Source organism: Mirounga angustirostris, unplaced genomic scaffold (assembly GCF_029215605.1).
Source record: "Mirounga angustirostris isolate CCGP_5_RB_7025 unplaced genomic scaffold, mMirAng1.0.hap1 SCAF_8, whole genome shotgun sequence".
NCBI classification, from domain to species: Eukaryota; Metazoa; Chordata; class Mammalia; order Carnivora; family Phocidae; genus Mirounga; species Mirounga angustirostris.
Window position 1 is genome coordinate 113,755,122 of NW_026991716.1, and position 27,440 is coordinate 113,782,561.

General features: G+C 37.5%; 1 protein-coding gene across 1 annotated transcript in view; it reads left to right on the forward strand.

Annotated features, from left to right (window-relative positions):
- Positions 1-27,440, forward strand: part of ENPP3 (ectonucleotide pyrophosphatase/phosphodiesterase 3) — a 73,990-nt gene that overhangs the window by 30,363 nt on the left and 16,187 nt on the right. The window contains exons 9-21 of the mRNA XM_064596966.1: positions 1,436-1,555; positions 2,076-2,185; positions 3,430-3,495; positions 4,208-4,280; positions 10,116-10,224; positions 11,255-11,383; positions 11,982-12,013; positions 14,612-14,739; positions 19,885-19,951; positions 21,790-21,877; positions 23,413-23,591; positions 25,077-25,128; positions 25,941-26,095. Of these exons, the coding sequence (XP_064453036.1) occupies positions 1,436-1,555; positions 2,076-2,185; positions 3,430-3,495; positions 4,208-4,280; positions 10,116-10,224; positions 11,255-11,383; positions 11,982-12,013; positions 14,612-14,739; positions 19,885-19,951; positions 21,790-21,877; positions 23,413-23,591; positions 25,077-25,128; positions 25,941-26,095 (1,308 nt within the window). The remainder of the gene's footprint in view (positions 1-1,435; positions 1,556-2,075; positions 2,186-3,429; positions 3,496-4,207; positions 4,281-10,115; positions 10,225-11,254; positions 11,384-11,981; positions 12,014-14,611; positions 14,740-19,884; positions 19,952-21,789; positions 21,878-23,412; positions 23,592-25,076; positions 25,129-25,940; positions 26,096-27,440) is intronic.

Genomic DNA, 27,440 nt, shown 5'->3' on the forward strand with positions numbered 1-27,440 from the left:
TAAATTGTGCTTTCATAAATGAAACCCCTATGTTTATTGCAGTATTATTTACAATAACAGCCAAGTTATAGAAGCATTTAAATGTCCGCTGCAAATGGCAAGATTTCTTTTTTTACAGGTGAGTAATATTCCATTGTATATGGTATATATGGACTATTACTCATCTATAAAAAAGAATGATATTTTGCCATTTGTGACAAGGTGGATGGACCTAGAGGGTATTATGCTAAGTGACATAAGTCAGACAGAGAAAGACAAATACTGTATGATTTCACTTATATGTGGAATCTAAAATCCAAAACAAATGAACAAACTAACAAGCAAAAACCAAAATAACAGAAACAAAATCGTATATACAGAGAACAAACTGGTGGTTGCCAGAGGGGAGGGAATTGGGGAGATCAACGAAATAAGTGAAGGGGATTAAGAGATACAAACTTCCAGTTATAAAATAAATGAGTCACAAGGATGAAGAGTACAGGGTAAGCAGTAGAGTCAACAATAAGTTCATAATGTTTTATGGTGACAGATGGCAACTACACTTACCATGGTGAACACAGAATTGTCAAATCGCTATGTTGTACACCTGAAACTGCTGTAACATTTATGTCAACTATACTTCAATAAAAAAGAATGGACTATATACGCATATATACATAAATGTACACCCACTGTATATATAACACATGTATAACATACATAAGAGCTATTCATTTACCATATATATGTATATGTGTCCATATAGAAATGCTCTGAAGTAATGACTCTAAAATCTACCTACAAGTAATTACAAATGCATGGGATATCATAGGCATTCAATGAAATGTATAGAATAAATAAATATGTGTGATCAGATTGAAGGACTGATTGGATTGATTGTTGGGTGGAAGGGAAGATGGTTAGAGACTAGGCAGGCTCCCTTCTAAAGTGCTGGTAACACACTTTAACTCCTTTACCCAAGATATTTGATATTTAAAAGCTTCCAAGTAGCACATTTCTTGCTATTTTTGCCAACATAACTGGTGGCTGACCATTATTTATAATATCGGAAACTTTAACAGTAATTAATCACATAAGAGTTACATTAACACCATCAGCACAAGCCATCTGCCTAATTTCATTCATCTGCTGCTCTAGACTATGATGGAGCCAGAATACCTACATATGTATGTAAATACCCATACTTACACCTACCCCTGTACCTACACTTACACCTCTACCTATGTATATACATATACACATATGTATATATTTGGTATTTGGGTTCAGATCCAGGGGTTTTATTTTGAAAGGCATATGACATCTTTCCAAGATATGAGTTAGAGATCTTATGCTATTTCAATTTATGAGTTACAGATCTTACGCTATTTCAATTTAAATATGTTTTATTGATATATTATTTTATTCTAAATCTTTTTTTAAATTATCATTTTAGGGATTATATCCAGAATCCCATGGCATCATTGACAATAATATGTATGATGTAAACCTCAACAAGAATTTTTCACTTTCATCAAAGGAGAAAAATAATCCCGCTTGGTGGCAAGGACAACCAGTATGTAACATTCTGCATGTGACACCAAAATTATCTCCATTTTCCAGTGTGATAGTGGATCACTCTTCTCTCTCTCCTTTTCCATTATCTTTCTAATGTCTCAGGGTGGAGGGTGGTGAGACGGTGTTTCACCACTTATAATTTAACTCTTCTAAGTATTTATGATTGCTCACCTAACTTGCCTTCTGTTAAAACTAGGATGTAGTATGCTAAACATATCAATGTAGAAACTTCTCAGAAGGATTTTCTGTTCATTTTTTCCCCTCATTCTGTTTTATGATTCTTTAACAGGGAAAGATTTTACCAATTTTACCAACTTGAAAAAAAAATGGTCTTTCCTACTACCTTACTATGTTTTTTATTTTCGAGGTAGATCCCTGGGTAATTAAATTTTGCAACTGTTAATATTGTTAACTGTTGATATTGTTTAGTTTCTAAAAAATGGCACCATTCCTACCCGTTCTACCCAAACTAATTATTCTCTTGACTTCCACTTATCTTAAATTTTCTCTTCTTACAGATCTGGCTGACAGCAATGTATCAAGGTTTAAAAGCTGGTAGCTTCTTCTGGCCTGGATCAGATGTGGCTATCAGTGGCTCCTATCCTTCCAAATATATGAACTACAACAGGTAGTGAAGCGCTTGCAGAGATGAACCCCCCTACGCAGGCACGATTGGGATGTTTTGGGTCTTAATCTTGATAGTAATTCTATTTTTCCAGTTGTTTGGGTCAAAAATCTTGAGGTCATCATGGATTCCTCTCTCTTTCAACCCTCATCTGGTCAGTCAGTAAATGCTTTTGGCTCGAATTCAAAATATATGCAGTCAGAACTTTGTGTTATTTCCAGCATTACTCCTGCGGTTGGAGCTACCATCATCTTGTGCCTATATTACTGCACTTGCCTCTTTACACATCTCCCCGCTTCTATTCTTGTCTCCTACCATCTATTCTTAATCTACCAACCAGAATGATAACTTAAAAAAACAAGTCCACTTATGATACTTCTTTGCACCAAAAACTTCTACGGCTCCCTGTCCCATTCATAGTAGGGCCATATTGGTATGACCCTAATCACCCCACTGTGTCTCAGACATCCTCTCCCACTACGCCACCAGGTTCTGACCTCCTGGGTGTGCCTTAACACACCTGGCTTGCTCTCCTTAGGGCCTTTGTGTGGGTTGTTCCCTCTACCTGAGATTACTCACCCCATGTGTCTGCACAGCCCGCTCCCTAACCCCCTTCAGGTTGTTGCTCAAAAATTACTTTCCCGATACCGTCGTAGCCTGATCAAACTAAGATTTCAAATTCCAAACCATCCCCACCTTAGTTTTGCAGTGCCCTTATTGTGCTCTTCTTTTCTCCATGGGATTTGTCACCTTGTGATACACTATGTAATTTATTTATGTATCAGATCTTTTGTTTATTATTTGTCTTCACGGAATATCATCTCTAGAAAGGAAAGCATCTTTGGTTTGCCCACTGATAAATTTTGTTTAAAATGAACAAATAGTGTGTGGGAATAGATGCTCAATATAACATCAATGTATGAATGAATGAAGTAAATAAAAATAAGTCAAATGAATGGATAATAATTAATGATCTTTTACTTTAGTTGGGGGAAAAATTGAAGGAGGGGATGATAAGAAGGAAAGAAAAAATATATATTTAATTTATATTGAGACAAATGTATCTGTATATAAGTATTGAAAACAGGAATCCCTTTGAGTAGTATTGAATCCCCTTCAGTATTCTGATCACATATGAACACAAAATGGAGATCTAAAAATATCAACCTGTCTTCCTGAGTAGGAATATAATGGAATTATTTTTGATTTGATTAATTTTGGAAAATTATTTTTTCTCTTCTTTTCAGAAGTATCCCATATGAAGAAAGGATCTCTACATTGTTAAAATGGCTGGACCTGCCCAAAGTTGACAGGTATTATCTAGTATCAGAAAAGTGCTGGCACCCTGGGATATTTGTGGGTATAAAATGAAATATTTCTTTACTGTAACTGACCATTTCTGAAAGAAACCTGGCTTTTTTTTTTTTTTTAAGAAATTTTCAATAATTATTTTCTCTTGAGAATGTGATGGGCACTATGGGGCAATAAAGATAGAGCCAGTACCAGAGAGTAGAGGCAAGTATCACAGAACCAGGGACAGACTGGAGGCAGAACGGAGAGCGGATCTGAAACTTTGTTATGAGGACGGACTCATGGAGCCCGAGGTGCCGGAGCAAGGCCCTGGCAACCATGTGGAGTCAGAGGATCCCAAGAGAGCAACAGGTCAACAGAAACCAGACATTTAAAGAAAGAACGGGAATGGCAGAGCAAAGAGTGGGCCCAAAGTCAGAGACTGGGAGGTATAAAGGACTGCGCACAGCAAGAGAGGACTCAGCAGCGAGAGCAAGGCAGATTTTCCTAAGTGAGTCAGAGCCACACTCACACCCAGGAAGGTCTCACTTACTTCCTGTTAGGAGAACCTCCGCGCTGGGGCCAAGAGGAACCACTGGGCCTGGATGAAGAGGAGCAGGCCAGAGAAAAAGAAGGAAATTGCCACCAAGTTCTAAACCAATACATTTCCCAAATCTAACCTGCAGGTTTATTCCAAGTTGATAATGTCTTTCTCTGTTTCCGTTTTACTCCTAGACCTGATTTTTACACCATCTATGTGGAAGAGCCTGATTCTGCCGGACATAAGAGCGGGCCGGTCAGTGCTCGAGTAAGTTTGTTTGATTGAACAAAATGTAAAATGATCTAGCCCTAACCCACAACATAAAATATTCTTGAGTTCCCTCTAAATAAAATGCATTTGATATAAACATTAAGACATTAAAATAGTGAACAGTCTAAAAGAATAGCTACCTTATTAAACCACAAAAAAATTAAAAGTCTAAAAAAAGATACCTGCTTTATTAACTACATCTTGATTCGTTTGATAGACATTTGCTGAGGACTTAGATGCAGCACTGTGATTTCATACAGAGGAAGCAGCAAGGCTAGATACTCCATGCCAGTTCAACACGTTAATGTAGCTCATTCCAAGCTAAGTCTCCTGCAAGTCGGTGGTGGACTACCCAGCTTCTATTCATGCCCTGGGTTCCATTCATAAGATCCTTATAATTGGACTTAATATGCTAGTGCCTCAGGCAGAGTTCTTCCTCTCCTCCTGGGCCTCTATTATCACTGAAGTCGACTTTTAAATATTAGTTTTGTCATTATCTAAACCATTATGTTATATTTTACTACAGAAATATAGAACTTAAATATTACTTAAAAAAAGAATAAAGTCATCTGTCTTCTGAAGTCCACAGAAACCTCTATTGTCCTGGACATAATGTAAAGCTGTGAAGGCCTCCATGAGTATGGCATTTTCCTGCCTCATGGAAACTTATTTAACAGTTGTCCTCTGTTGGAATACAAGTATATTTATTCTAGCGCCCTGACTTGTGGTTTATCAGCATCCTTCTTACTTTTTTCCCATTAAACCAAAATGATTCCTTATACAAGGCCCTGCTCAAGTCCTACCACTTTTAACCCTTTTGTCCTTCACATTCCAACACCGCTTTTGACTATATCCCAGAATTTAACATCTAATCAGGCTATTTTAAGGATGAATGGCATAGTAACTATCTGAAGTATATTCAACACTTCTTTTCTATTTTAATTTTTTTTTTTTTTGAGAGAGAGAGAGAGAGCCGGGGGGTAAGCAGAGGGAGAGGGACGGAGAGAATCTCAAGTAGACTCCCAGCTGAGCGCAGAGCCTGACACAGGGCTCGATTTCATGACCCTGAGATCATGACCTGACCCACAATCCAGAGTTGAATGCTCAAACAACTGAACCACCCAGGAACCCCTCCCTCTATTTTTAAATTCTTATCCATACTTGATATAATTAATTGTTTGAGAGGGGACACTATAATCTGCATTTGCCTGACCCCTACTGCCGACTTAATATTAGGCACCATATCTTTTTCTTCTATTCAATGCTCTAGTTTGGCCCCCAAATAAATTTTAAGTATAATTTGAAAGGTGCTGCAAAGGAAAAGATCAAGGTGCCCTGAGAGGTGATGGAGGAAGTCCTAACCTAGTCTATGGTGGAACGGGGACTGGGGCTGGTTAGAAAGTTCTCTGAATAATAAAAAAGAAAAAAATTCACAAATGACCTGGTTGAGAGAGGAGCTGAGCACATAGAGGAATGCACAGAATGGACAAATGAGCAGACAGGCAAATGGACCGATAGTTAGACGAATGGACTGCATGATAATAGTTAAGAATTACAATAGCATTTAACTCTTCTTGTGTGCTCCTCTATGCCAGGCACTGTTGGAATCACTGTGTAGGGACTATCTCCCACCCATGTCTGGAGCACGGTGGCCCAGAGGTGAGGGCTAAGAGGAAGCCTAGAGACGGAGGCAGGCACCAAATCATGCAGGTTCTTGTTGGTCATGTAATGTGTAATGGAAGCACTGAGGCACTTTAATCGGGGAAGTGACATGATCAGATGTGCGTGCATTTAAGGATCAGTTTTACTGTGTGAGAAGAATGGATTAGAGGGAACGGGGGAAGGAGAGGGGAGATGAATTAGTTTTTACAACATTCCCGAAAAGAGATAATTGTGTCTTGGATTAGGGTAGTGGCAACCATCATGGAAGGAAAGAGATGCATTTGAGATCGATTTGGGAGATAGACTTGGCATGGCTTGGTAGCAGTTGGGTGATGGGGTAGGGGATCAAGGACAATTGTCAGGTTTCTATCATGAGCTGCTACAGGTGTTTCCGTTTACATCAGTGAGGTGACTGAAGGGGGTTAATTTTGGAGGAGAAGATCATGGTGTGCTTAAGGTGCTTATGATGTCCAAGTAAAGATGCCCAGAAGGCAATTGAACATGGATTTAAAGCTCAGGAGATGAAGACTGGGCAGCTTGGCAGCATGTAGATGGTGCATGGAAGTGAAGAGGTCCTAGGGAGAGAGGGAAGAGTGAAAATAGAAGGATGAAGACCACACCCCATTTAAAACTTTAGGAGGCAAAACAGATGGAGAAACTGGATGCCTTTATGGCTTTATTACTGTTATTGGTATTTTTAATCACATACTTTAATTCAGAGTTAATATGATGTAATTTGAAAGCAAAAAATCTATTTTAATTTGTTTGCTCACTCACGCTGTTGAAAGCTTAGTAACCTCTCGATGTTTCAGTCATCAATACCCTCTTGCTTTTGCTCTGCTATCCCTTTAAAGTCTACTTTGAACAGTTTCTGGTGGACCTAAAGTTCTGCTAGGCATTCCTGGGGGTGAAGAAAATGAGGCCATTACCCCGAAACCATGTGGAAGGGGCAAATAAAAGGAATAATGAGTTAATGTATAACGAGTTTTTATTTTAAGAAACCTTAAAAATGTGATAGCCTAAACAATGTTTAAATGGAAAGCAGATTGTGGCCTGGTAGAGCTGGAGAGGGCTTTATGAAATGGGGATGTAGAAGGTGGTAGGAGAGAGATTTAAAGTCTGGTGAGACCAGCAACATCTTGATACCAAATTTGTTCCAATAATTCTCTAATATTGAAGTTGAATTAGGCACAGAATGTCCTGACTGGTCCTGGGTAACTTTAAATAATGGTCTAATACTTGAACAAGATTCACCTGTTAATTCATTATTGAAAAACAAATTATTACATCTTAGATGGAATGAAAAGTTGAAAAAAAATTCAATTTGGAAAACAAACCTGAAATTAAGTAAAGAGCAACTTAAGTTGTTGATAATGCTCATGTACATGATGTAATGATTCTAGAACGCTGAGGGCCTCCACTTTGGGGGAAGCACGTGGAGGCAGAATACACGGGAAGGATGTTGTATCTATTGAAAACCAATTATGTTAATGCTGCATAGAGTTTCCTACTAGCATCATCCTCTGCAACCTTGAATTTCGTTTTACAAAAAGGAACTTCTGGATCCAAAAAACAGTTGTTTATTGAGGGTCTAGCCATTTAATGCATTGTGTCGGAATTGATCTTGCTGTTTCCACAATATCCACTCTGAAAGTGATTGATCATGATTCCATGTGAAAAAAGCAAGGCTTTCTACCCAAATTTGGTTTGCCCCACAGCTGCAAACATTTCTATTCCTATTTATTATCTTACCATCCAAAAAACTGTTCACTTGCTGCCTGTCACAGGGATTTCTTGTTTCTTTCCTTTGTCTGGGCTAGAATAGGGGGTTGGCATCTAGTCACTTTACATTCAGTAAAATGTGCCATCCATTGAGTGGATACTTTGTGAAAGACTCTATGCTTAGGAAGCATGTGATGAGTTAGGTCGCAGGGTCCCTTCCCTGCAGGAGTTCATGCTTCCTGGCGAGGCAGACACATGCACAGATGATTTCAAATCTGTGGAAAGGCCAATGGTAGCAGATGCCAAGGGGCTGTGAGAGGACAGAGGACAGGGTGCTCTTGGTACAGTTGGGAGGAGTGAGTAGAATGACCGTGAAAGGGGACATAATTACGCCATAACAGGTGGGAACTGTGACTCACGCTCATAAACCAGAGTGCATGGTCACCTTAAGAATAGGAGTCAGACTGGGTATTTACCCCAAAGATACAAATGTAGTGATTCGAAGGGGCACCTGCACCCCAATGTTTATGGTAGCAATATCTACAATAGCCAAACTATGGAAAGAGCCTAGATGTCCATCAACAGATGAATGGAAAAAGAAGATGTGGTATATATCTACAATGGAATCTATGCAGCCATCAAAAAATGAAATCTTGCCATTTGCGACGACGTGGATGGAACTAGAGGGTATTATGCTAAACGAAATAAGTCAATCAGAGAAAGACAATTATCATATGATCTCACTGATACGAGGAATTTGAGAAATAAGACAGAGGATCATAGGGGAAGGGAGGGAAAAATGAACAAAGACAAGCCAGAGAGGAAGACAAACAATAAGAGAGTCTTAACTCAGGAAACAAACTGAGGGTTGCTGGAGTGGAAGGGGGTGGGAGGGATAGGGTGGCTGGGTGATGGACATTGGGGAGGGTGTGTTCTATGGTGAGCACTGTGAATTGTGTAAGACTGATGAATCACAGACCGGTACCCCTGAAACAAATAATACATTATATGTTAATAATTAAAAAAAAAAAAAAAAAAAGAATAGGAGTCAGGAGGGGCACCTGGGTGGCTCTGTGGGTTAGGCATCTGCCTTTGGCTCAGGTCATGATCCTGGGGTCCTGGAATCGAGCCTCGTATAGAGCTCCCTGCTCAGCGGGGAGTCTGCTCGTCCCTCTCCCTCTGCCCCTCCCCCCCGGTCACTCTCTCTCAAGTAAATAAATAAAATCTTAAAAAAAAAAAAAAAAGAAAGAAAGAAAAGAATGGGAATCAGGAAAGCAACTCAAGAGTTGATGGATTTAATAGTAGATTGAGCCAGTTTGAATTCAAGTCCTACTCTGTCCCTTATTAACTGTGGGACCATGAACATGTTACTTAACTTCTTTAAACCTCAAGTTTCCGGGTCTTCCCACCGGGAAATTCCAGATGGTGGAAATAGCACCATCCATGCATGTTACCATGACAATTTTATGAGGTAATGTACTAAAGCTCTTGACAGTAATTGGCTTGTAAAAGTCTTTCTCAAAAAAGAAAAAAAGCTATCATTTTATGATAGTACTATAAGAGATTTACACGTTTTTCCCAATCCATTGTTATTATATTTTCCTATTCACTGAAAAAAATAATGACCAGTTATGTCATTAAAATTTATTCACTTAAACCTTGTCAGTTCAATGCACTATGGTGATGAAGTGTAGAAAAATTTTAAAACACAAAAGAATGTAAACAATAAAATAGAAATGAACTCCAATTCACTATTCAGAGATAACCACTATTTATACTACCTTGATATATTTCCTTTTCGTTTTCTGTGCGTGCATGTTTACTAAGAAATACTAAATATATTTAAAAATGAGGGGTGCCTGGGTGGCTCAGTCAGTTAAGTGTCTGCCTTAGGCTCAGGTCATGGTCTCAGGGTTCTGGGATGGAGCTCCACAACGGGCTCCCTGCTTAGGTATACATCTCCATTTGTACTCTAAGTATTTATGAGGACAAATGCCCAGAAGTTAGCTGTTAGATTACAGGGTATGCGTCTTTTTAACTGGCTGGTTAGGCATTGTCACGTGATCTCCGGCCCGCATGTAACCATGCAGACTTCTATGGAGGTGTCCGTGGACTCCCCTCCCCAACACTGGGCATTATCATGAATGCCTTTGCAGCTGAATACCACTGTGGAGGTTGAACATTTTTCTCAGATATTTATTGGCCAGCAGTTTATCTTCCTTTGTTGAAAACATGGTTTAATTTTTTTAATTTGTTTATAGAAATTTAGGGAATTGGTATTTGATACATGTGGTAGCCATGGATGCTGGGCTCTGATGTCCTACTTCAAAATCCGCAAGTTTCAGAGAAGGAAAAGTATTCAGTTTTTACTCCCTTAGATAGGGATTTCATTAATTAAAATTTAATTCATAAAGACAATCTTAACTCCAGTTTCTTTTTCCCCCTTAGGTAATTCAAGCCTTACAGTTGGTAGATAAGGCTTTTGGAATGTTGATGGAAGGCCTAAAACAGCGGAACTTACACAACTGTGTCAATATTATCCTTTTGGCAGACCATGGTATATTTTTCTTTTTAAATCATATTTTATCATTGATTATGTCTTATCACTTCAAGGAGCATGCAAAAATGATAAGTGATATTTTAAAATCTGTACTTCCAGACCTAGAAGCTCTTGAATGAGCAAGGAACAAGTTTTGTGGTAGGCTGTGATGAATAGAGGACTAAAACTAAAATTTCTAGTTTATTCTAACATTCATTCTGAAAAATCCATCCATATACTTACTTTTCTGTAAAAAGTAAGGGATATGGCTGGGTTGTTGTTCAATCAAATATTTTTTGAGTGCCTATTCAATGTCAAGTACTTTACCAGATGTGGTGTGTTTGGAGGTGCATAAAGCAGATATGGGCCTCTTCCAGATGGAGTGATCCTCTCTAGGTTAGTCAAGCTAAGCTCCAAAGGCTGTGAAGGAACCAGGCATGGAGAAGAGGAGGAAAAGGACTATGTCTACAGAACTTCTGTTCATATTTTAGGACATCAAGATAACGAGAAACAGAGAAACATTAAAAATTTCTAAAATGTTTTCTTAACACATTGTCCTCTTGTTTGAAAATTAAAGGGAACCATTTTAATTGTGCATTTTGTTAGAAGAAATTATAAAACATAAAATAAGTGTATGAATAAATATGAAAATAAAAATTTAGGTGTAGTGGGAAGAATCTTTAAATAGTAAAGGTTTAACTACCGAATCTTTTTTTAAAGTGCATGCTGCTTAAATAAACTTAAATAATATACTTAAGATATAATTAGCTTTCTCCAGATGATTTTCTTCTTTGAAATTAGTTGATTTATGTTGAACAAAAGATCTGTTTATAATTCTTGTTTATTCTTCTCTTATAAACATGACCCTTCTCCACTGTCAGGATTTCAAGTTCTGCCATTTAGAGTGAAATCATAGGGTAAATTGTGTAACTGCTCAGTGAAACGTGGTTTGAGATCTGTAACATAGAGTATCCCCGATTTGACATGATCAAAGACAACTGATTGTTACCATCTATGTATATATTCAGTGGATTTTTTTTTAATTCAGGAATGGATCAAACTTACTGTGACAAGGTGGAATATATGACTAATTATTTTCCTCGAATAAACTTCTACATGTATGAAGGGCCTGCACCTCGTATCAGGGCTCGTAACATACCTCATGACTTTTATAGTTGTAAGTATGAAGATGCCCATGTGAAAAAAAAAAAAGGTAAAATCGAAAGTGAACAACCATACTTCCTGATTCTGGGGATGTAGAGATTGCCAAGCCCCCTCCTGTGACTTGGGAAGACCACACAGAGCAAAGGAGAAATTCCCTTCCTTGTTTAAATGTAGTCAGTCTATAAAGTCTATGGTAATATTTAATGTTGTTAAGTTAAAACATATTCTACTTAATCATATTAATATTAATAAAATATTAATTAAAACAAAAACATTAATATTAATAAAATATTAATATATTCTACTTATATCCATATAAGTAGATATATAATAAATAATATATAATGAAATATAGTCTACTTACATTAATAAATCCTAGTTATATTAATTAAAACATCAATTATTTAAATTAAAATATTAATATTAAGATTTAATATATTCTACTTAATTGTTAGGTTAAAATATATTCTTAAATTCTAAAATAATTCTTTGCTTAAAATAATTTCTTATTTAATCTTACCAGATTACTGTCATTAATAAGTGTATATATCAAATTCATCTGAGTTGTTCACATTTGTAATGTGATTTATTTTTTTTCCCTTTTGAAACAGTTAATTCTGAAGAAATCGTTAGGAACCTCAGTGTAAGTATACAGCGCCCTAATACATATCTATAAGGTAATATAATGTCTTTAAAATCTGGTTTGGAAGAAATTTGTATTCTGTATTTCTGAGCCCAAGCCACTTGTCATTTATTTTTGAAACCCTCTGTGGACATTATTTTATGTGCATATCAGTTGCTTTTATCTTAGGTATTTCCATTTGCAGTCGCCACCCCTACCCCAGAGATTAGTCTGGGGGACTCCTAGTTTATTTAAGTATAGGTAGCATGCAATTATAGTAAAACATGTTAGGATGAAATGTGAATGACTAAAGGTGAGAAAAGACAGGGAGAAGAGCGTTACTGTAACCTCTGCATTCCGATGTAGAAATGACTATGAGAGCAATTCTTTAGAGCCTTAATCACTCCTTTTTTCTCTTATACCTTCTGATATTCTGATCGTGAGATCAGATTGGTAGGCAATCTTAGCCCATGCGGGGAAGGGCCTACAGGCAGTGTATTCATGCTGCTAAGGGGGGCCCTTCAGAATTTTCAACATGTGGACTCCCTAAAACCACATATTGCTGCTCTTTCCCCCGTCACCTCATGAGCCGTACAACTGAAGCCCTGTTGGTGAGGAGGGGCAAATCTCTAACAATCCCAGTGGTGCAGGGGGATTGGATACCACAGGCTTTGGAAATCCATTACCTGGCATCGTAAATACAGGCTGGGCCTGGAGCCAAAGAACCCCGAAGAAATGGATCATCATTTCATACAGTCGCCCACGAGTCCCAGGAAATACTGCGTGAGGCCGTGCAATATTCCTGGTAATGCTGGTCGGAGGTCCTGTACTGAGCTTATATTGGACAAAGATAACCAAACATGAACAGTGACTCCTTAGTTCAACAAGGTTCTGGCTGCATGACCAACAACAGCATCAACTTTGTTCTTAGATAAAATGACCCAAGTTTTCCCAGCGTTAAGGTCTTCAGCCTAAATTCTCAAATGCAGAGTATAACCCTGTCCTTCTTCGGAAGTTGGCAGCATGCCTCCAGTGTCCTCGGGATTTACTCTGGCTACACACCAGCTAGGAGAGTGTGACTGTCATATGACCTGTGGTCCTCGAGGGCACATTCTAGTCCTTTGTATCTTTGAGGAAGGAAGCTGCATACCCAACAGCTGCCATAGTGTACTTGCCTGGATGTTACAAAAATATTGGCTTCAGAAGGAAGTAATGATGGGGCGCCTGGCTGACTCAATCAGTTAAGCATCTGCCTTTGTTTAGCTCAGGTTATGGTCTCTGGGTCCTGAAATCGAGTCCTGCATTGGGCTCCCTGCTCAACGGGGAGCCTGCTTCTCCCTCTCCCCTGCCCCTGCTCATGCTCTCTTTCTCTCTCTCTCTCTCAAATAAATAAAATCTTAAAAAAAAAAAAGAAGTAATGATGAATTAAAAAGAAAAAGAAGAAGCCTGGTAAAGATACCAAAATAGGCAAGAAAAAAACTGGCCGAAATATCTGTGCAATAAATAATTTCTCTTCCCCTCATTCTAGAACTCTCCTTGCTCTATTGTCCATACTTCTTTTTAAATTGTTTTTTGTTCAATTTCATGGTGTCTTTTTTTCTTCTATAAATTGAGCACAAAATAGTGACACAGGCTTAAAATATTTATGAGATGATTGAGACTTAAATAAGAATGAGGAAGCAGGGGCGCCTGGGTGGCTCAGTCGTTAAGCGTCTGCCTTCGGCTCAGGTCATGATCCCAGGGTCCTGGGATCGAGCCCCGCATCGGGCTCCCTGCTCCGCGGGAAGCCTGCTTCTCCCTCTCCCACTCCCCCTGCTTGTGTTCCCTCTCTCACTGTGTCTCTCTCTGTCAAATAAATAAATAAAATCTTAAAAAAAAAAAAAATGAGGAAGCAGAAAAAAAGGTAATTTTCCCATATTCTTACCTGTATGGTTTTTTCTCTTGTTTCTCAAAAAGGTCACTTCCTTACCTTTTTTTTTAGATAACTGTGAATTGCATTTTTACACAGTTTTAAAATATGCCATCAAGTTACTGCAGTAATTATTAAAGAAACAACATTTCACTCGTTTGTAAGAGATTCATGAATTTTTCACAAATAAGGAGCCTATCCTAGGTCTCAAAAACTTTTGACTTGATTTGGGATTTAAGTCAATGAAGGTTATTTCAAGGGCAAATTGAATCCATTGTAAGAGGATTTTGGTGCAATTAAACTGATTTTTTAAATTTTTACTGGTGTTATATACTTTTCATATATAATTTAAATTCAAAAGTTGTATTTGCCACTTGAAATCTAGACATATCCACTGTCTGTCAACAAAGGAGGGGAGGTTTATGGTGGCTTAAGATACATACACAGGAATAAAAACTTAAAACGTCAAACACCAAATCATAATTTAAATCATTTTTAATTGTAATTTAAATATTGTTGCAACAACAAAAATAACATAATTGGGGAATGTGACCACATTGATAATAGGTTTAATATCCTTATTTTATTAGCCAAGCTTAAATCCTCTTTCTTTTAAAAAGTGCTTAATTGTCTTAGAAGATGAAATTGTTGAATTAGCTTGCATATTTTTATAACTTATATGAAGAAAGAATTTACCTATTTTTTTTTAGTGCCGGAAACCTGATCAGCATTTCAAACCCTATTTGACTCCTGATTTGCCAAAACGACTACACTTTGCCAAAAATGTTAGAATTGACAAAGCTCATCTTTTGGTGGATCAGCAGTGGCTGGCTGTGAGGTTTGTGCATCTATTTACTTGTCTCGTAATACTTTTAACAACCGTCTTTCAATATAAATTACCTTAATTTTACCCACTATTATGATCATGGCATCTTTCCTGAGTAGGGGTATTTGCTTGACTTTTTATGCTACCTAGCACTTCTGCATTTCAAACCCCTGTTATTAGGGGGCCAATCTTAGCATTCTAATCCTCACAATATAGAGAAGCAGGGAAGAAGGCTGACGCTGTTTATAGACCACTCCAGAAATCACCAGCACATTGCTAACCCCCACTTGGGGCTTTTTCAGATGGTAGATAGATGGGAAGGTGATATCCGCTGTCTTGCAGGTTGGTAATAAGAAACTGATTAGATGGCTCTTTGACATCTTTGTCATCTTTGTGGTTTTCATGAAAGAGCACCTTCATGGCTCGAAGGCCAAGCTAACCAATTAGGTGTTAACATTTATTTCTTTTTTCTAGTTATCATGCACATTGATTGTTGAGCACTTGCAAATTATAATTGTGCTTAGAGAAAATAAAAACCATTCTGAATCACTTCATCCCAAGATAACCAATTAATTCATTGGTTTCACAAAATCATATTGGTTTGTTATTGTGTGTGCTGGGCCTTGCTCCAGGCCTTTGGGATACAGACAGGATTCTCGTCCAGTGACAAAGTCTGAGAATAAGGCAGCAAACAAATACATACACACTTTTTGGTAGTTTAACTAATGTTTCCTGTTTTTAGATTTCATTCCAGGGTTGTTGTTGTTGTTGTTGTTGTTTTTCCACGTGCATAAGTGGTTTGAAATGGAAGCAGGATCGTATTATTTTCTGGCCTATTTGTATGCTATGTAATGCCGGAGGATACAGAGGACAATGGGAATACAGAGTCTGAAAGATATGTTTAACAAAGAGGAGACTAAAAAAGTTGAGGTAGTTGGGCTCTAATATAACTGTGTGCGGGATGAGGAACCGGGGTTTTGGGGAAACCCAAGCAGTACAGGGTTAGGCCAGAGAGTGTGCATGTTCACACCCGACCGCTAGATGGCGCAGGCCTCTCTTCTTGGGACTGGAGTTTCATAACCCTTTGTGAAGCTCAGTGGCCTTACTGTGTGGCTCACCATAGCATTCTCCGGAAGAATTAAAAAGACTAAGCTTTACTAATATTAAGAATATAAGGCTTTTAGTAATGTAGGCATGTATTATGTAAACAAGTATATGTCCAAATGTGGGTAAATTCTCCAAATATTTACTGTTGAGACTCTGTGGTGGAAGAAGTTAGGAGGCCACTGGTACAAAAGGAGGAAGTGCCCATCCATCCTATAACATGACCTATGGGTTATAGAAGGAGAGTCCAGCCACCAGAATACCTCTGGGTATTACACATTAATATCTAGTCTCAAATTATGAGCTTTGTACATTTAATAGCTAGCAGTGAGATGTTCAAGGCTGAGAGTTCAAGACCTGCCTCCACACCTAGCTTGTGAGAACTTAAATTAATGTCTCAGGACTTCATGTTCATCATCTGTAACACCAAATTAGCCTGGTTTTATTATTCTCTTGATATTAAAGTAAACTAATTTATACCAAAGGAAATGTTGATGACAGCCCAAACCAGGGAGTCTCGTCTGATTAAGTCCTGAGTTCACTCTACCTCCAACTCTTAACACATGAATGTCAGGCTACCTGGTTTCTACATTAAAGTATGCTGTTTTAGTTATAATGTCCGGTATTTGATAACTAGATTAGATCTCTTTTCCAGAATTAGAGCAAATTTCATCATTTAGTGTAATCTATCATCACCATCATTATCCTTATTTTGCCTAAAATGTGTTGGATTTTACTTATTTGGGGAAACCCAATTATCTGAAACTACAACTGAAGTATTGTTAAAATGCCCCCTTAAAGAACATGAATAATAGCTTTTTTTTTTTTAAGATTTTATTTATTTGAGAGAGAGCGCACGAGACCGGGTGGGGGGGAGGGCGGGGTAGAGGGAGAAGCAGACTCCCCACTGAGCGGGGAGCCCAATGTGGGACTAGATCCCGGGACTCCAGGATCATGACCTGAGCTGAAGGCAGTTGCTTAACCAACTGAGCCACCCAGGCGCCCAGGTGCATTTTATGTTATGATCGGAAAGTGACAAATACTTCCCAGGCAACTTTCCTTTTTTTTTAAGTCATTTTATTTATTTATTTATTTTTAAGTGATTTTATTTTTTTTAATTTTTAATTTTTTAAGATTTTATTTATTTATTTGTCAGAGAGAGAGAGAGCACAAGCAGAGGGAGAAGCAGTTTCTCTGTTGAGCAAGGAACCCGATGTGCAACTCTATCCCAGGACCCTGGGATCATGACCTGAGCTGAAGGCAGACGCTTAATGACTGAGCCACCCAGGCACCCCTCCCAGGCACCTTTCTAAGAAATGGGGGTAGACACAGTCCCCATCCTAAGAATCTTTGCGCAGGCAAGGAAGAAGACAACAGTTATAATCAGGTTTAACAAATACTGCTCGAGGATCAAGTACAAGGTACAAGGAAACAAAAAGAGTGATTACACAGCCCAGGTGTGGATGTCAGAGAATGTCAGAGGATGGTTCCTGGTGGGTGTGATTCCTGCTCTGGGTTTTGAAGACTCAGGATGGGATAGGCTAAATGCCGTCAAGTAGAGCAGGTCTGCCCCAGACAGTTGTGCAGAGGCACTCAGCCAAGATGAGAGGCAGTGGAAACAGAACCCTTGCTCAGCTCACTGAGCCCTGACGGGGGGTTATGTCTGCAGGTGAAACAGACCACTTTTCTTTGCTGGAAGGCATCCATCCAAGCCTCGAGCACTACCAGGCTGTATCTTCTCAGAGGTGTTTCTTTCTTGAAATACTCTGCCCAGAGCAGTGGGGCACCTTTTTTAAAGCCAGCAGCTGCTCTGGGGCAAGGAAGGGTAGAAATAGGTTTGCAGGCAGAAGGACTAGGTTCCAGCAATTTCAAGTAGTTCTGTATTGCTAGAGCACCGGGTAAATGAAGCTGCTCTCCTCCTGAAGGACCTTACCTGTCATGACTAAGACCTGGGACTTTGACTGTAAAGAAAACAGAAAAATGGTGGCTAGTGCTGAATATGTGGATATGTGGATTTGCACTGCAGAGAGCTCACAGTGTTCAGTATGAGTGGGGTTGTGTGTGTGTGTGTGTGTGTGTGTGTGTGTGTGTGTGTTATGTGGGAAGATTCTGAAATTCAGAGTCAGGATAACCAGTTAGGAACTTTGTTCAGGTCAGAAGTAATAAGGATCTAGCTTAGAATGAGGCAGAAGAGGAGAGCAGGAGAAAATGTGAAAGGAACTACACAAGTGCATAGGACTTGGCAGCTTCCTGGGGCTCAGGAAAGAAGTCTTGTTCATCTCCCATCTATGTCATTACTCAGCTGTGGCAAAGAAACTGGCCCTGATTTCAATTTCTTAATTAGACATGGAGAAGATAAAAGAGAATTTGTTCCAGAAGTTTTCATAGGGTACTTGGAAGTGGAGCTAAATCATGACAGATAAAAACAACTCATCTTTTCCAAATGCTGGCTTCTATTTTTCCATATGTAATTTCCAGAGTCTAATGGTTGGAAAGCATAAACATGAGCAGTTAGAAGAGCAAATTTTTAAAATTTTCACTTGAATAGAAAATCGTGTTTTTTCAAACACTATTTTTTATCTTTTACTTCTGAATAAGTATTGACTTTCATATTGACTAAAGTTTCCTAATTGAGTTGGGTCAGATGTTGAAAATATTAAGTATTTTTCTGAAAATATAAAGATATAGAAAGGATCAATTTTAGAAAATTTTACCAATGACTTGGTGCTAAAGACCTTTTTTCTTCTTTCATTAATGAATCCTCTAGCCTCCCACGTGGAATTTAAAACTTAATTATCCCCAGATAGTTCCAATCTTGATGGAACCAAATTTCTCTGCAATAAAGATAAAAATATTTTTTAAACAACTCTTTCCTTATGCCAAAAATTTTATTGGAATTAACCAAGGTAATGAACTGGCACCTTTGGATAATTGAATTCAAACCCCTTATAAATAGGACTCCTCTTGTTTTTCTCATTCCAGCTAGTCCTTAGCCTCTCCTTTCTTCCCTCTATTAGGTTAAGTGTAGCCTGCCTTGCTCGGTGTAATGATTTATTTTTTATTCTGTGATTTATTTTTATTTAAGCTGAGTGAGAGTCATTTATGAATTTTTTAAAGTTAATTTTTTAAGACACTAAAGTCCTGCTTACAACGTAAAAACCAACGAAAACATTGTGTTTGTGGGTTTTGCCTGAGGAGTGGGAGGTGGGAGTGGGAAAGCAAATGAGAAAAATCTCTTAAGGCCAACTGTTGGGAAGAGAAGTCTTTTTTTTTCCATTAGAGACCTAATTTGACATTGTTGCTTTAAAAAAAAAATCTAGGTTTATTTATTGCCATTTTGTTTTCATGTATAAAAACAAACTATGTATAAAATTGCTAATACTGCTCAACTCAAATACTAAAATATGAGAAGGTGGGCAAAAGACTAATTACATTTGAAAAGTCATTCAAGTAATAGGGCAACAGCCTATGGAAGAATGGCCCCCAAATTAAAAATAAACTCTGAATTTACAAGAATATACTAGCTTCTTCTGACCAAGTGTTATAATTAACATTCCCTCCATATTCTTTATACTTTTATATTATTTCCCTAGATATCTCTGGTGTAAAATAGTAATCAGTATTTTTTTCCCAGTTTCAAAGACTTATTTCTAAAGTACTGAAATGCATTAAGTAGTATATTAGTCAAACTATTCTTGATCACACAGACATTAATTAATGTGTAAGATACAGATAAGCTTGAAGACAATTTCAAATTCTTTTTTTTTTTAAATCCATGCCTTTGTTATTACCTTGTTTTCAATGTCTAAGGGTCAAAGGCTTTTGAATTCTATTTACAGATTCTGGAATTCTCCTTCCTTCTCTCCTGCCATTCTGTTTGTTCCTCTGTGGTTATGAATTTGAGCACAAAAAGAACTATATTTATGCTGTTGTTGACAGAAAAATATATTTATATAAAAGCAGAAGGTACATAAAAATCCATTAAAGCTCAGTTTATAATAAGATTTCATATCAGTGTATTGATTGCAATGTAACATTATTATTTCTTTAAAGGAGTAAAGCATATTCATCCTGTGGAGGAGGGAATCATGGTTATAACAACGAGTTTAAGAGCATGGAGGTAACTTACTGCTTTATTATTTTTTTAACATATTTATCGAGCACCTACTTTGTAATAGGCAATCTTCAGGACCCTTAAATACAGCTGTGAACAAAACCCATAAGGATCCCTGCCCTCAAGAAGCTTTCATTCTAACAGATGAATATAGACAATTGGTGTAATAAGGAAATAATATTATTTGGTATGTTAGGGGATAAGTGCCATGGGAAATAAAAGTAAAGCAGAGTAGGTAGGCCTTGCGGGTGTTTCAGGGTACCATGGGGGCATATGCAATTTTACATAAGGTGTAGAGGGTCAGATTCATCGAGATGATATTTGAACAGAGGCTTGAAGGAGCTGAAAGATTCTACCTCTCAAATATTCAGAGGACAAGCGTCCCAGGCCAAGGAAATGGCCAGTGCAAAGGCCTGAAGGTGGCAGTGTGCCTGGTATGTTGGGGACGGGAGAGCCTTCATAAGCTGTTGGAAGGATGTTAGACCGTAGCTGATTCCAGAGGAAGGAGTGAGGGTTCATCTGGGTACGTTAAGTCCCAAATATTTATTAGACATGCAAGTGGAGATGTTATAGAGGCACCTGAAGAGAGTCTGTCTATCCAGAGATAAAAAAATTTGAGTTTTAGGTATGTAAATTATTTAAAAGATATGCAGCTAGAGATGATCGTCAGAAACTGAGTATAGATAGAAAGGAAGACCAAGAACTGAGCTCTAAGCAAATCTACTTGAAGAGGTTGCAAGAAAAAGAGTCACTAGCAAAGACACTTAGAAGTAAAACCAGTAGGGAGGGAAGAAAACTAGGAGCATGGTGTGTCCTGGAAGCCCAGGGAAGAGTCTATTAGGGAGAGTCCATGAGTAAAGTGTAGCTGATATTCGCCTATAGGTAAAGCTTAATGATTTTTTGCAACCTGGTTATCTTATCTATTTCCATTAATAACACACACACACACACACACACACACACACTCCTTCCCAAATAAAGAAAATGTGTTGGATTTTTTTTTATGAATATACTGGCTTTTAACATTGTCATGATGAGCTATAGATCCTTGTAAACATTTGATAAGTCTCTGGAGACAGAGTGCTTCTCTGTTAAATACAGTAGTATTTGATAATTAAGTTAATTACTATAACGAAAACTTATGCCCCCAGTTCTTTGCTAATTATCTTGGAAAAAAAGATTATCTATCTATCTATCTATCTGGCCCTGTTATCAAAAAAATAATTGTTTATTTATATTCGACACTTTTATTCTAGTTATTTACAATCTGAAAATATTTGATGTGTTATTAATAATATATTTAACATGAATTAATTAAATGTAAATAAAAGTATTTAGGTTTCTTCATCCTAAAAGTAAAGGGGAGATATATTTGAGAAATCAGTGGGTTAGTATAAGTTGTAAAAAAAATTTAGTGTTTAGAGACTTAAACGGTTTTTGTCACGTATTAACATATTTGAACAATGATATGAAAGGATTGTGAAAAGAATATCTGATGTTATTGGATGAATTTCTAATTTATACTGTCTAGCTATGGTAGAACTGTGTTGATGCTGGTTGTCCATTGTGGCTTGTTTCTCCTTGTCTGTTGACATACAAAGTACTGTGGAAGCAGGTACATTTAGCAAAAGTAAATGCACTATAGATTATATTTGATTGGGACGGTTGGAATCTCAATCATAGATGCAAATGATAATAAAAATCATTTTCAGATCTGAAAAGAAATCCTTACAATAGCCTCAGACACAAATGGAGAGCTGGGACAGAAGGAAAATGTTGTCTCTTCCAACATCTGTTTTTGAGTTTAGATGACATCTAGTAACAGTAGGACTATTACCACCTAGGCTATCTTCTTGGCACATGGACCGAGTTTTAAAGAGAAGACTGAAATTGAGCCATTTGAAAATATTGAAATCTATAACCTAATGTGTGGTGAGTATATCTATATAAATTTAACATCAAAATGTGGATATAGTTTTAAAAATATGTATTTTGAAATTGGTAATAAAATGAATCCCAGAAATGGATGCTTTGCCCTAAGAAGACAGAAAGTAGAGAAGATGAGAATGAATCATCATTCAGAATTATTCAGCAATAAGGGTGAATCTTTCTATTCGCTGGCAATGATTTAGATCTCAGGAAACCAGCTTTTCTATCAGTTAGTTACTATTTGAAAGTTTTGTAAAACTTAGATAAATAAAATTACATTTCTAACTTTTCAAAGCAGGAAAAGACCCCTAAAAGCACAAGTATTTTCTTGTAATCACAGAGAAAAAGCTTCTGGCATAAAAGGATGATAAAAGGCCTTTTTGGATTTACACTTTGGAATTACACTTACTGTTTAAAAAAAAAAAAACTTAAAGAATTAGAGTTTTAGGGGATCTCCTCTACTTTTGTGCATACAGCTTACTTCAGAGCACTGTACTAATAAATCATTTATCTCGGCAAGGCAATGGGTAAGTTGTCATTTCACCTTGAACTTTAGGAATTCTGACGTAAATACACTCACAATTGTCATTCCTAATCTTGCCAAAGGCCTGTGGTGATTGAATATGACTTAGAAACCAAAGAGTATCCATTTGAAAATAATGTGTTGTAGCCTTAACAACTTTGGCTCTTGGTTCCCAAGCTGAAGTTTGTGGTCAGGGACGCTGGCCCTTTGCGGGGAGGCTTAGAAGGAACCAGATAGAATTTCAGTTCTAAGAGAGATCTATTTGGTGGTATTCAGCAGGAGCCACTTAAAAGACTATGTTTGTAAAATCTCTGTATATTGTATTGTTGTAGAAAAAAAATAGAAAAAGTTATCTAAATATTACACAAAATTTATGAGTTTAATTTTTTAAAGGTATCTGTCCTTAAAGAAGTTTCATATAACTAAGTAAATATACTATAAGTAAGATTGTAAATTAACTTCTTCAAAATTATTTTTGGTAAAAGTATAGCTTTTTATGCTAGAAAACCAGGATACGCTTAAGGAACAAAGTGATCGTTTAAGTAATGATACTTTTCTCTGGAGGAGCAGAAACAGTTCCTGAAAGAGCGTGTAGCTTCTATAACAAATGTTCCCATTGTCTAGAAAGAGGAAGTGATAGAAATCCTAGAAGGGGGGGTGGGTGGGAGTGTATGCACCTGGGTGGCTCAGTAGGTTAAGTGTTGGACTCTTGGTTTCGGCCCATGTCATGATTTCAGGGTAGTGGGATGGAGCTTTACATTGGGCTCTGTGCTCAGTGGGGAGTCTACTTGGGATTCTCTCTCTCCCTCTGCCCCCCACCACTCTCTCTCCCTCTCTAAAAAAAAAAAAAAAAAAAAAAAATCCCTGGGGGAAGAGACACTAACCTGAAGACATATGCAGTACAAGATCATGTTATAGCAGAATTTATTCAAGGAAGTTTTGTTTTCTTCCATCTGTGAGATAGATATTGTTGCCTTTTAATTTAAAACTACTTTGAATTTATTTTTAAACACAGATCTTCTACACATTCAACCAGCACCAAACAACGGCACCCATGGTAGTTTAAACCATCTTCTGAAGGTACCTTTTTATGAGCCAACCCATGCAGAAGAAGTGTCAAAGTTTTCTCTTTGTGGCTTTACTGTTCCATTGCCCACAGATGCTCTAAGTTGTTCATGCCCTGAGCTACAAAACGTAAGTAATAACTTTACACATCCATAAGAATGTAAAGGGGCAAGTTAATCTATAACCAGGGTTATAACCGGGGTAGCTGACCCCCAGGTTTGTGTTCTAGTTCAGATATTTACTAAGTAGATGTATGTGGTTTCTCTGAAACTTGTCTGGAGATGAGAGACGCATTGTAAGATTAAGTATGTGAATATGCTTTGTAAACTGGAAAGCACTATTTGGACATTATCAATTCCCTTGTGAGCTAAGTGTCCTTAACAATTCAACACAGTAGAATCTTGGAGCTCTCTTTGATTTCCTTCCTCTTACAGCTACAGGACCTCTTACAGGTCTTTTTAGTGGGTCAGGCACTTGGCTGAGCTCAGGAGCTTGACTTCAGACCCCAAGAGACTCTCAGTAAGGTGAGATTCCAGCGCTAGGAGTCCCCCCACCCCCAAAAGGCAAGGAGTCAGAGCAGGAGCTCAGAATGCAAGCACCAACCCTACCTGTGAGAACTAGAGCACAGGGATGGGGGCTGGGATTTCAGGATGGAATTGGAGCCCAGTTGTCAGGAGTCCATCAAGTTAAAACCAATGTCAAGGTGCATTTGATGCCAAGTTCAAAATGTGGTAGAGCTAAATAAGTACCTGCTGCCTCTGGGAAGAATTATTCTTTATAGCCAGGAGTCAGCAAAGACTTGACTTTCTCTAATCCTCAAAACAACATTACACCACATAGATCAATAAGTATATAAATAAATGCTGACCAAAAGAGCCTTTAAAGGACAAAAGTCCGGTCAAGATTTCCAATAAAAATCAAATCCACAGCCTGGATCAGAGTAGGGGTGTTGGTTTCTTACCTACAGCTTACCTGAATGGAACCTCCATTTAAAATAATAATAATAACAACAATAATAATAATAAACATTACAACGTAGGTGTTTTTGTCTCCATTTGAGGAACAAAGAAGAGTCCGAGAAGTTAAGTAAACTGTCCAAGGTCACAGAAATTTGATCTACCTGACTGCAAACCTCCAAATTCTTCTTTGTAAAGAATGCACTTTGCTGTTCAAAGTGTGGTCACAGGAACAGCATCTGCCTCACTTGCAGGCTGGTCAGAGATCCAGAATCTGAGGCCCTACTGGGCTCAGGATTACTAATCAGAATCTGAATTTTAACAAGACCCTCAAGTGAGTTGTACTCATATTAAAGCCTGAGAAACTGAGGGATGTTGTCATTCCAGTTTAGTAGTTGATTCTAGCTGTGGTCACAGTGCTTTGTCCCATTATCGGTTGTTATCTTTGTCAACTCCCACATAGGGTATCCCAAGCAGTAGTAGGATCTTTATATTTCTGAGCAAGTGGTGGAATTGGAATTTAAACTCAAGTTAGTTTGGCTTCTTTGTTGAGTAGTAAAATATTCGGGTATTACTGCAGAAATAATCCTGACCACCTTTTACATACATGTCTTAATCACTTCGACTTACTTTCTCTTTTCCCCATGTTGTCTTGCAGAATTCTTCTCTAGAACATGTGAATCAAATGCTAAATCTCTCTCAAGATGAAAGTAAGTCAATAGAAAACATGTCAAGTCTTTGGTGTTTAGGCCTAACAGAACACAATATTGCCTTTTTGGGATTCTCTAAAATAAGCTCCCAGAGGCTTTTGAACATAAAGATTGTATTGCCAATATACAGGAAGAAAAAAACCCCACAAAACTATTATTATTATTACCTATTATCTTTTAAGTATTCTCGTGTTAAACTCACTAGGCCTGTTTCATGATTTTAAAATGGGGATACCTTCTTTGTAGAGTTTTTGTGACAATTAAATGAGTTAATATATGTGTGCACTTAGAATAGTGCCTGGCACACAATAAGAGTTTAGTAAATGTCTTGGTTGGTTGATAATCTTTTTATAATCTGTTGAGTGTTACTGCATGGCATGAATACCTTGTAGGTTTTTAAACTATCAAGAATTGATGGATTTTTAGAATATAATAATAGGCAAATAAAAATAAATAAATACATTAGGGCATACTTTCTTTATACAATTGCAAAATCATTCATATGATAATTATTAAGGTAGGTCATCTTTGTTACAAAGTATGTCCTTTTGGTTGTAGAGGTTGTAGCTCTTCAAATACGTCCTGTGATCTGTTAGCTGCTTGGCCAAATTACTTTTCTAAACCCTAGTTTTGTAATATGTAGAATGGAAAATAACACTTGCTTCAGAGTTGTAAGAATTAGGAGGTTAAGTATGTAAAGTAATTATCAGAGTAATTGGTACGTAATAAACCACCAGATGATAATTTTATGCATAGAAAGAAACATTTGCTAATTTTACCAACATTTTTATTTTATGTTATTTTCGTTTTAGTAACAGCGACAGAGAAACTAAATTTGCCATTTGGGAGGCCCAGGGTTATGCAGAAGAACAAGGAACACTGTCTTCTCTATCACAGGGAATATGTCAGTGGATTTGGAAAAGCTATCAAGATGCCCATGTGGAGCTCCTATACAGTACCGAAACCAGTGAGTTCCTGTGTCCATTGAGCCATGAAGGCTGGAAAAAATTTGTAGTTCTCGAATATTCCAAGAGTTGACTTTTGATTTTCAGTAGAGATCCCAAAGGGAGTTCACTGGTCTGTGTCTTGTAAAGCAATGTCCCAGGTATTTCTTAAAGTATTTATAGGTGCTGTGTGTGTGCAAAAGAGAACACATTGTGTTTTGCCTGGAGAAATTAAAAGGTGTTCACAGGCCAATTGGTAAGGCAGGTAGAAAAGAAGATTTCCAAGAGAAACAACACGAAATACAGAAGCACACTATTTTGTCTATCCTACGTACATGGTGGGTGCACCTAGAAGGTGATGCTAACTAGATTATAAAGGGCTTTATATTTATTTGATTGTTTAACAAATACTTTACCATCTGCTGTGTGTTATGTTAGGCACAAGGAACACAACGTGAGTGAGAAGTAATTCATTCCTGAAGCACTCTAATCCGTCAGGCTAAACTTACAGGTGTAGATGTGTTACGTCACATCTCTCCAGGCTGGGGTTGAGAATCCAACTGTTGAAATTCTCTTCCTTTTTCATTGTCTGGCAATCTCTCTTTCGATAAGTGACCTTGGGACATTTGGCTACCAAAAGAAAGAAAATGTCAGATGTCTATCTCACACCATATACAAAATTAAATTGCTGGTGGATTTATGGACCTAAATGTGAACAGCAAATTCATATTTTCCTTTGTGTATATCTTTATGACTTTGGGATAGAGAAGGATTTCTTGGGACACAAGAACAACAACAACAAAAATACAGAGGAAATTGACTAATTTGACTATATTAATGTAATGGGTGACAAAAAGACAGTTATGGACGAGACAATATTTGCATTGTATATAAGAAACAAGAGATAGTATCCAGAATGGTAATTAGGATCCAGAATAGCTAATAAATTTCTTCTACTAACCAAGAGAATGGCAAACATTTCGTTAATAAATGGGCAATGACTATGAGCCAAGCAATTGAACCTCATTAGCAATCAGGGAAACATAAATGAAAGCAAAAATCAAAGTCTGCCAAAAATCAGTCAAAACACCCCTTCGGGGCAGGGATGGTTCTATTTAATGTATCCCAGCACAATAGAGCTGCCCAGTAAATGTTACCTGAATGAATGCATTGGCTAAATTAATCCCAACCATTATTTTAAAAGACTTAAGGAGAAAGTGGTACTTTCAACTAGAAGAGTAAATAAACAATCAGGAAGCTGTTCTTGTCAAGATAATCTTGATGTCTTAGATCCAAAGACTCTGATGATAAACCTCCACCTATTACTGTTCTTGCTAAGAGTATAGATACTCCACTTTTTATGGCCAG